Source organism: Leptopilina boulardi, unplaced genomic scaffold (genome assembly GCF_019393585.1).
Source record: "Leptopilina boulardi isolate dan_hultmark-lab unplaced genomic scaffold, ZJU_Lbou_2.1 LbouV2_103, whole genome shotgun sequence".
NCBI classification, from domain to species: domain Eukaryota; kingdom Metazoa; phylum Arthropoda; class Insecta; order Hymenoptera; family Figitidae; genus Leptopilina; species Leptopilina boulardi.
The window spans coordinates 169,415-181,170 of NW_026137645.1; the positions used below are offsets into that span (position 1 = coordinate 169,415).

Genomic DNA, 11,756 nt, shown 5'->3' on the forward strand with positions numbered 1-11,756 from the left:
TCCCAATAGTTGACATGTCAATTATAGGGGCATGTTAACTATTGGGACATGTCCCTATAGTTGACATGTCCCAGTAGTTGACCTGTCTCAGTAATTGACATGTCCCAATAGTTGACATGTCCCAATAGTTGACATGTCCATATAGTTGACATGTCCATATAGTTGACATGTCCCTATAGTTGACATGTCCCAGTAGTTGACATAAAAATTTAAAGCGCCACGAAACCCTAGATGTAGGCGCAATTGCGCCTAGTTCTTTTCCTACTTTTTTTTTTATTGTTGAAAATCAAACTGCAAATTGTTCTACGTTGGGACGCATTATTATGATCTAAAAATAATAAGTTAGAATTTTATTTTATGCGGAATGTCATTTGTCATAATTATTTTTAAGTCGAATTTTTATTTATTCGAATTAATATTTTGCAGAATTTTCATCAAACCGATTTTCTATATTACAGAATTTTTATATAACCGAAAAATCACTAAACAGAATTTTCATTTGTTCGAATTATGATTTGATAGAATTTCCATATAACCGATTTTTCATAGTACAAAATTTTTACTTAACCGAAAAATCATTTAACATAATTTCTAGTTGATAGAATTTTCATTTGTCCGAAATTGCAAATGTCCGAACAAACAATCGACAGAAAGATTTCGGCTCGATTTTTAAAATCAACCAATCAAAAAATATCCATAAAATTGTAATTGGTTAATTTTAAAAATCACGCCGAAATCTTTCTGTCGATTGTTTGTTCGGCAATTTGCAATTTCGAACAAATGGAAATTCTATCAATTATAGATCAGTATGAAAAATCGGTTATATGAAAATTATATCAAATAATAATTCGAAGAAATGAAAATTCGGTTCAAAAATAATTATGACAAATGACATTCCGCATAAAATATAAAATTCTAACTAATGATTTTTAGAACATAATCATGCGTCCCAACGTGGAACACTTTGTAGTTTGATTTTCAAAAAAAAAAAAAAAAAATTCAAAAATCTGAACTACTTTTAGAAAATTGCGATTATCTTCTGTCACGTCACCGTAACATTTTTTTATATTTATTTATGTAAAATAAATATTTTTCAAATACATTTGTAAATAAATAATTGTTTTTAAATAAACAAATATTTGTAAATAAACAATTATTTATAAATGAACAATTATTTATAAATAAACAATTAGTTATAAATATAACGAATATTTGAGATTAAATCAATTATTTATAAATATTAAATATATAATAAAATAATAATGTTAATAATCATAATTAATGTTAAAATGATCAATATATAAAAATTATAATATTTCTTTGGGATGTAGTGTTCTTGACATTTTGTATTATTAAAATAAGGAAATCAACATACGGAGTCACCAACACATAGAAGAAAAGCAATAAACACTTTTCACGTCTGTGAGGTACTGATCTTGAATCTAACCCAAAGAGGCGAGCTGGTACCGCCGCGAAGAATACATTGGAAAATATACCTATATAAAGGGAGACCTATCACTTCAAAGGCAGTCCCAAATTATACACACAAAGTTCGTCATAGCAAGTGTTAGATACAGTTTCCAAAATTATCATATTTCTCAGTGGTTACGTGCGGTAATAAAAATCTTAACGACCAAGAAGATCCAATCTTAGGAGGTCAATACAACAGGTGCCAATTGAAGAATCCTCAATATAAACATCTTAAAGGTAACCATACCAAATATTCAAACAAGGATTTATTTGATTATATAAATTGTTAAGAACATTTTACATTCTTTAAAATAAATAATTTTTATATTATATTTCTATTCATTCATTTAATAAACCTCTTCTCAACTTAGTTAATTTAACTAAGTTAAATAGAGGAAATTAGAATAGGGAACAATTATAAGTTCAGATTAGTTAAAAATAATATTTATGACATAACACTTCTAAAATAAAATCAAATGTTGCTTATAATTCTTGAAATAAAATGTTTCATAAAGTTTCTGAAAAATCGTATAAGGTATTCAGAAAATTACACAAAATTATTATAAATATTGATGACAAAATGAATAACAAACCAATTGGATATAAAAGCATTCTAATTAAAAATTTATTATCTTCTTCTAATTTAAATATCAGTGGTAAAATTAATTTTTATTTAGACAGGATCTTTTTAAAAATTATACAGTCAAACTATCATGATGGGTGTAGTAAATGAACATTTTTAATTGAAACATATGATTTCTGTGGATGTAAAGCATATAGCAGCATAACTGAAATTTTTATCTTTGAGATAACATATTTATGAATATTTAGTAATGCTTTTTAAATTTCTATAGCTTCCAAATCAATTTAATGATTATTTCTGTATGATAAAAGAAAACATAATCGTATAACTGCATTTTTGGCAGCAAGAGACCAGCAGAACAACATTACTGCAATTAAATTGAGAAAAACAGTTTGCTTTTCCGAATTGAGAGAACTAAATGAACATTAAAATTGTTTTTCATCAAAATCATGAAAAATTCAGATATGCCTTTCCTCCACAGATTTTTACATTAAAATTTAAAATAAACATCACTGTTCGCTACTGAAAATTATACTTTGATACAACTTATCATAAAAATATAATGTAAATTTATATTCCTTAGATTACTATTTACACTAAATATTTTAAAATAACTCAATCAAAATTCATACTAATTAAAATGAATACGAAACTGGATTAAAATTAAATTGAAATTCTTTATACATATAGAGATACCTCTCTGATTCTTTTGAGTATAATGCAATTCATTTAAAAAAAATGAGTTTAGATTGAAAGAAATATATATATATATATATATATATATATATATATATATATATATAAATATAAAGAAGCCTTTGTTCTCTTTGACGATTTTCTAAAGTATAAAATTGTCGGTATATAGTAAACAGATTAAATTGTAGTATCTGCAACATTTGTTGGTATCAACAGCCCCTTCTCAAATTTCCAATTCAATTTCGCAACGGTGTGGCTTTCTCTCGACAATGTCTCTAAGGGACCACTTTCCAGCCGCGTCCATTTTCCTTTCCGTCTCATGTATATGCCCAACTGTGGCAACTCGTTTCAAACTTGATTCTAATTAATGGCAGGTGAAGAGTGAGTGAGACAGAGAGAAAGAGAGAGAGAGAGAGAATATCACTGAGGCGAAGAGAAATAAACGAGGACTTATGTAAAGTGTTTAATATCTCGTATAATTGAAAATAATATTCTAATTAAATTTCAAATGAAACGGAACACTTCAAAAAGTTAATATGACAAAATCATGTTTTCTATTATTTCATGCGACTAAAATAAATATTAAAATTAAAAATTTTTGTTACTATTTCTTTCTATTTATTCATTTACTCATTAAATTACATTTACGTACCAATTTTAAGCAAAGTAGGTCATATAGATCCTAAAAATATTTTTGTATAATTATAAATTTTAATTGATTTTTAAAAATGTCTTATTTATCTATTTGTCCTAGTGAAAACTAAGCTTTTGTTGAAAAAAAAATTTCGCTTAGGTAAGCAATTATTACTTTGCTTTACTCGCGTACATCTATATATGAAAATCTTCTCTATTTTTATTTAATAGATTCTGTGCTAAGGGAACGTTTATTAAAATCAGTGGATATACTAATTATAAGTTGTAATCAACTGTACAAGATCATTATTTTTTTTTGTGCAATATCAGAGAAATTTTAATGAGCTCGAAAACTTATTTGCCTTCAAAAATTTTAATTGAACTTTTCATTAAAAAGGTTAATTAACAGATTTATTTTTTTTGCTTTCTTTAAAAAAAAATTGCCTCCATTAAATGAAAAGACATTTACAAAGAATTTATAATTTAAAGAATATATGTAGACAAATTTCTAATTATTTTATTTCAATATAAAATTTAAAACTTATTTTTTGTTATTTCACTCATTAAATATTTATAATGTTCATATTTTCCGATTTTACCTTTAGATGGAACATTTAGTAGTACTTTGAAAAAATAACCCAGTCCTCTCATTTGTACTATTGTAATTGATTTAATTTCAAATTCACTACCAGGTAAAAGAATGACATTTTTTTCATTTACAGGTTCAAATCGTTCAACTTTTGTGTTGATTGTTGCTCTAAAGTATGGATCAGTAAATTCTATTTCATAAAGAATATTTCTGAAACCACGCGCTGAATATGAAGAAAATCTCGTGGCAGATATTACATTTGTTGAGGTAAGCGTAAATTTTTGAAAAATAACACGTTTTCCCACGATAAATTTTTTACTGGCAATATTAATAGGTATTGATTCAAATCGATATAATTTCCAATCAAATTCTTCTCTTAAATCATCAGATTGTCTTATAGCTAATTTATATAAAGCAAGTTTCATTTGTTTCGCTTCATTTGTATCGCCACTTATTCTTGTATCACCTGATGTTACAAAATTTCTTATAGCATAGTAATCTTCAAATGTAACCGAAAAACCTGCTTTTTGATCATTAAAATCATAAATTATTTTTGCAATCGATGTTTCTTCTTCAATTTTACATCTTTCTCTGTACGTATAAATTAAATTGATTCTATTTTTTCCATCGGCTATTGTTACATTATTATTTTCTAAAAGTAAATCGAATCTCAATTTATTCAAAATATCGGAATTATCAATTATACAACTTTTACTCCAATTTGATTCTTCAAATTTTTTTGAAATTAACCATCTTGAGACAAAGTAAACAAAAAATGTAGGATCATCTGGAAATGTATATTTTTTCAATTCATTACGTATTTCTTCCTCAGATGCCATATGATCTCCATTAATATGTACTTTATTTTTTAGTAAATTTACTGCTCCCTCTTTTAATTTAAATTGTTTAACAAAACGCCAATATCTCAAGCAATCATTAGAATGTTTCGTTAATTGTAAATATTCATTATTTAAACATTTTTCATTAATGTGATTATTCCATATCCCTGAAAATTTAAGTATTGTCTTCTTTCTTCGTAATTGATTATTAATTTCATATATAAAATAATTAGATTCTTGTACAAAAGTCTCATTATTTAATTTAATAAATTTTTTTCTCTTTTGCGGAAAATCAAAAACTAGTGTAATAAATATTTTATTCTTAAATTCATAATCAGTTCTTAGTGATGCAATTGTTGAGTTATAAATATTTATAAACTTGTATCCATAACCAGTATTATTATTTAGTGTGTTAACAAGTAATTTTTTACTTCTATTTTCACCAATGTCACTAATATTTCTAATAAAACTATGTTTCAAAAATTCTATTTTATTTAGCATATAAACGATACATGTAAAATTGTAATTAATCTTCTCTTTTAATTTAGAAATAATCATTGATACTAATTTAATACCTTCTTCGGTTATAGAAATTGTCTCAAATTTAGGCTCTTCCACGTGTAATGAAAATTGTTCATAAAATGTGTTATTTTGTGTTGAAAATTTAGAAACATTATTTTGTGACACTACTAATGCGTAAGTTTTAGTAATCAATTTCTTTAAAAAAAATGATTTTATATCTATACCATAAATAGATAGAAGAGATCGTGTATTTAAATTGATTATTTCTGATGATATATCTTCTGAAAATTGATTTAAAAATTTGATATTATCATTTTCACACAAGTTTTCTTTTTTATTATCATAGTTGATACTTTTCGATAAACAGGAATAAAATGGCACCAAGGATAATCCAAATTCTTTCCACCATTCATTATTTTTTAGATTGTAATTTAAAAGAGTAAAATGAGACTTGAATCGTTGTTTCTTGTACTTTGTTAATTCTTCATAAAATTCATTTGCTCCTTCATTAGCAAACTTTAAAATAATTCTTTTTCCTAATCGTATTAATTCATTGAAAAATTTATCAACCACTTTAATAAGTGTAGCAGTATAATTTTCTCTTATTAAAATATAGTATTTTGAAGTTTTGTTATCAGTGTAAACAAATTCAAGCAAATCATGGGATAAATATTGCAAATTATTAAAACTGCCATTTACTGTATCATTATTATTAACTATCAATTTTATTGTAATACCATTAAGATCAGCAACTAAAGATTCATTAAAACATTGTTTTATTATTTGTAAATCATAATTCTCATATATTTCACCCAATGTATGAATTTGATCATTATACCAATCGTTTATATAGGGCGAAATAACTTTAGGAGTACATTCAAAATGTTCAAGTTGAACGTGAGGAAAAGTTTTATTTTTCCTCTGTTCTTCAATCAAAAACATACAATTTGAATCGATAATGGATTTTGCAATTGCGTCTCGACTTTGAAAATTTGAAAATTCTAAATGAATTTTATATGTATAGTCATTTTGTAATTGATGTTCTATTTGGTTGTAAGCATTGTTTAGATAATCGAAAAATTTATGATAAGCTGCTTCCCAATGATGAGGATTGAAAATAACATTTGTTATCATGTCATATTTTACTTTATCTTCAGTAGTAGTATAATATAAAAGAGCTGGTAGAGCAAAAACTCTTACAGTTAGAGGATCTATTTTCATATCCTGAATTAGATTCCATACAATGTTTCCTACTATTACATATTCATCAAATAAACCATTTTGAAAACATGCAAAATTATTTTTCATGAAATTAGAAGAATAGGAATCATTTATTTTTCCAAGTCGAAGATACGTTGAACCAGCTTGTGCAAAAATATAATCAAGAGACAATATATTGATATTTGTTTTTGATTTAGGAAAAATTGGTAAAATTATATCTGTATATATTCTATTGACTGCTAATTCAGAAAGATTTGATTTTAATCCACATTCATTTTCGAATGTTGCATTTTGAAGTGTTTCTTTTATTACACTTAAAACATAATCATATTGAAAATTTTCTAACTTACGAATTGTATCGACTAAAAATCCATAAATATTTCCATATTTATCAAATACAAGAGAACTAATGATATATTCAAACATGGTATTAACAAAAATTCCATCAACATTTTCATTATCTTCTTCTCCATATAGATCACTGCCTTTTAATAAATTTTGAATTAATTTTATAAGCATGGCTTGATTATTATCATTATAATCTTCCAAATATGCATACAGTGCATTAACAATTGGTATTTGTTTATGTTGATTATATGATTCCAATTTATTTTCAGTGTATAAAAAATCACTAAGTAGATTCAAGTAATTGAAGATTGGTATAAGTTGCACGTATGCTAGTGGACTTTGTGAAAATAAAGTATACATTTTTAATTATTTTCTTTTAATTTCCTAATAATTTATATTGAAAATAGTTATTATGTATTGATTATTCAATTTTCGTGTTACCATAATCTGTGGATAAGAAAATAAATTTTGTTAATAAAAAAATTAATAATTTTTAAAAACAGTGATTATCAGTTTAAATATTTAGGGTGTGATATATAATTTTTTTATATGATCAGAAGCTTTTTATTTTTTTTTCTTCGCGAAATTACTTTATTTTTGCAATTGGATATTGTATTTTACATTGTATAAAAACAAAAATATTTTTAAAAAAATTCTTTTCATATCTTAAAAATTACAATACATAATAGAAAAATAAAGTTTTCATACCTGATATTATTTATGATGAAACACTGACAACTGCGAAGGATAAAATTCGAGTATTTAACTTGTTTCAAAGATAAAGTTTCAAGTACAATATTTAATATAAGTTGCTTTCGTGGAATAAAAGTAACAATTACTATTATTTGTAACCTTTTTTTATCTTAAAAATACATATTGATACAAGAGGAAGAAAATTATAATTTAACCAACAATGTACGTATACTCAAACACACGTGGTAATTTTTTTTTGGTAAATTTATACAATTTAAAATTATTAATTAGGTTTAAAATTCAAAATTGAATATTAATTTAATAAAAAATTTATTTCCTTATGTGTAAAATAAATAATATTTGTTTAATCTGATATCACTTGTCAAAGTTGCACAATAATTTGCTTTATCGTTTTTTTAAACAAGTTCATTTACATAATAATTATTATCACTATTCTATTTCTTTAAATATTTCACTTTTAAAAGTTATTAAAAAAACTGAAAATGTATATAATTTGTTATTTCAAAAGCATTCAATATACCATGCATAAATTGGAATTTTAACATTATCAGCTTTTCTTTAAATTACCCTATTTTTTAAAATTATTTTTGTAATTATAATATTTATGATAATTATTTATACAGTATATACTCCCTAAATCTGAATCAGTGAAAAGTGAGCTACTAACTTAAATTAGTAAGAATTTTCACTAATTTTTAATCATTTATTACTAAAACTTTAGTTAAAAAATTAAAAACTACTAAATCAAATAGTAATATTTTACTAAAAATTAGTAAAATTTCTTAATAATGTAAATTAGTAGCTCACATTTCATTAATTCAAATTTAGAGAGTAAAACACTTAAGAATAATTTTGAAAAATCTCGCACGCATGTGGGATCGAACCCAGGACCGTTGGGATGGAAACCACGTACCCTGACCACATAGCCACGTTAACTTACAAATCTTATACCTACCACTTCTTCTTGAATATTAAGACTATATTCTACATTCTATTTGTGATGAAATTATTTTTACATTTGTGATAAATTTATTTTTACATTTTTTATTTAATTATTTTTACATAACCGACCCCCTGAAGTAAAAATTGAAATGGTATCGAATTATTACAGAAAACTATAAATAATCTTTGTAAATTATAAGATCAAGGAATGTGGAATTTTTTTTTTATTATTCACAATAATAAAAATTGACTCACAAGTGGAAGTTATTAAACATGAAAACATCGTTTTTTATAAAATTTTTTTTTCTAATAACGATAATAAATGTTAAAGAATCCGAGGAAAAAAAAGATACACGAAGGTATAATATTGCTATAACTATTTCCATTTACAGCACATGATTTTGAAAGTGCAATAGTAATCTCGATCAAATCAGTATACACCTCTAGGGATTTTTCCATTTTTACCTTTACGTCCACTATATCCATGTAATCGTGTAGATTATCACACGGGAATTTCAGTCACAGTGAGCTCTCTCGTTCATAAATATGAAAAAGGTAGCAATGTATATATATACTATATATATGTAAGCACGAGAACCAGAATATGTCGTGTCGCAAACCTTGTAAGAGTGGATCTGTGTCAGAATATAGCAGATTTGATTGCGCTTTGCAAAAATAACTACTTCTCCCAATTTTTTTTTCTCACTCTTAATACATACTTTCAGTTCTCTTATCTTCTATGTAATTTTCATCCGAAAATAAAATTAAACTTTATATATAGATATATAGATCTTCACTTCTCACACGTATCTCGTACGATTTTCCTTACTATCTTAGCATATTTTTTTTTATAACTTCTACTTCATTTTATGAACTTTTTTTGAGTCAGTAATAAAAGAAAAACTTTCCTACTCTTGAATATATATATATACTAGGGGGCTTCGCCCCCCTGCGCGCCAACCCCTTATTTAAATTTACTGAAAATATTAAATATTATTTTGATTAAATTTATATTTAATAAAAAATTTTTAAATTTGAACAGCAGATATTTATTTATATTTTAATATGAACATAAACTTTATTTTAACTTGCATCCGTAAACTAAATTTTCATCTATTCTGCAATTGAAAAATTAATTAGGGACCGAATAAGTTTTTATATTATGTTTTTAAAGATTAATTTTACTCAATTTCTTTAAATAAAATTTATTATTTCATTTTAAAGAATTTGTTTCTAAGATGCACCACGGATGACGTCCTTCTAACCTATGATCCTAATTTTGGGGTAATGTCAGATTTTTTCTATAACTTTGACCAAATTTTGAGGTTATGTTCGCCTACACGCCTATGACCTTCAACGTAAATTTAAGGTTATGTTCTCATTTGACCTATGACCTTTAAAAGTTTAAAGGGAGGGTCATATCTTGATCTCTGATAATAATTTTGAGGTTATGCCCGTCTCTACTCCATCAAAAACTTTGATTTTTGACATATGTCCTTGATTTTTGAAGTTATGTTCGTTTTAATCTATGATTCTGTCGTTTGACCTTGAGTATTGATGTTATGTTAATTTTTAACTTATGTTTTTGATATAGATAGTACAATATCTGAAATTTTCGAGACAAATTCTGAACGGTACGCGAGTTTTAATGCTTTGCGAGTTGAACAGTAGGCGAGTACTGTGAGCTCCCGCGTAGCGTCGAAGTTCTCGCCTAGCGTTCATTCTTGAATCAGCGGCAGCGGCGGCGGCGGCGATATATATATATATATATATATATATATATATATATATATATATATATATATAAATGAAATAAAATATTTTCAAAAGTAAAGAAATAGTTTCCTATAAGGTAAAATAATTAAGTATATAAAGAATAGTTCTTACCCTATTGAAAATCCCCACATGGGAAACCACATGGGAAACCACATGGGATCCTATGTCAAAAACTATGTAAAACCCCATTCCCCATATGGGAAACCATATGGTTTCCCATACAAAAACTCATGGGAAATTGGGACAGGAATTGGCATAGGAAAATATCAAAACGAGGTTCCTCCATGTCATTTCCTATGTCAAATCCCATGTCAAATATCATGTTAAATACCATGTTAAATACTAATTGAGATCCTTTATCACTTTTTTGAAAAATTTTCCCATGTCAAACCCCATGTCATTTCGCAAGTAAAAACCTTTATCATTTTTTTGAAAAATTTTCCCATGTCAAACCCCATGTCATTTCCCAAGTAAAAACCTTTATCATTTTTTTGAAAAATTTTCCCATGTCATTTCCCATGTGAAATCTTTTATCATTTTTTTGAAAAATTTTCCCATGTCAAATCCTCTTTCGCCTTATCGAAAATACCCACATAGGAAAGCATATGGGAATCCACATGGGACACCATATGGGAATCCACAGAGGAAATGGAATACGATAAAGGATTTCACATGGCAAATGACATGAGATTTGACGTGGGAATTGATATGGAAAAATTTTTCCAAAAAAGAATAAAAGATTTCACATGGGAAATGACATGGGGTTTGACATGGGAAATGACATGGGAAAATTTTTCAAAAAAATGATAAGATTTCACATGGGAAATGACATGGGAAAATTTTTCGAATAAATGAAAGAGGATTTCACATGGGAAATGACATAGGAAATTTCAATATAGATGTTGATCGTCATTATAGTTTCATTGTTTCACCACCAGATGGTGAAAATATTTTCTCTCACAGTTGAGATCAGTCTGGAATACTATAAAAGCTGAGAGTCTAAGGCAGAAGTAAAGTAAACTTTTTTTTATTTTCAGATGAGTTGAAGTATTATTATTTGATATTTAATCAAATAATTAATTTTTTTTTGTAAACTGCCGCCTGCATAAAGCAGCCAACTAAAAAATTCCCGAATAAAATCCTATATCGTTTCCTATATGTAAATCCATGTGAAATCTTAGGTTGAAATTTCAGAATCTATATGAAATCTTATATGATTTCCTATGCTTAAATCTATTTGTTTTATCATTTGGAAGAATGCACATGAAATCGTATTCCATTTCCCATGTGGATTCCCATATGCTTTCCTATGTGGGTATTTTCGATAAGGCGAAAGAGGATTTGACATGGGAAAATTTTTCAAAAAAATGATAAAAGATTTCACATGGGAAATGACATGGGAAAATTTTTCAAAAAAATGATA

General features: G+C 26.0%; 1 protein-coding gene across 1 annotated transcript; it reads right to left on the reverse strand.

The window, feature by feature from the left end:
- Positions 1-2,884: 2,884 nt before the first annotated feature.
- LOC127291705 (uncharacterized) lies at positions 2,885-7,724 on the reverse strand. The gene is made up of 2 exons (XM_051320950.1): positions 7,610-7,724; positions 2,885-7,348 (listed from the first exon to the last, which is right to left on the reverse strand). Exon 2 carries the CDS (start codon positions 7,259-7,261, stop codon positions 3,917-3,919), a length of 3,345 nt encoding a protein of 1,114 aa, XP_051176907.1. The 5' UTR covers positions 7,262-7,348; positions 7,610-7,724; the 3' UTR covers positions 2,885-3,916.
- Between the last annotated feature and the right edge of the window lie 4,032 nt (positions 7,725-11,756).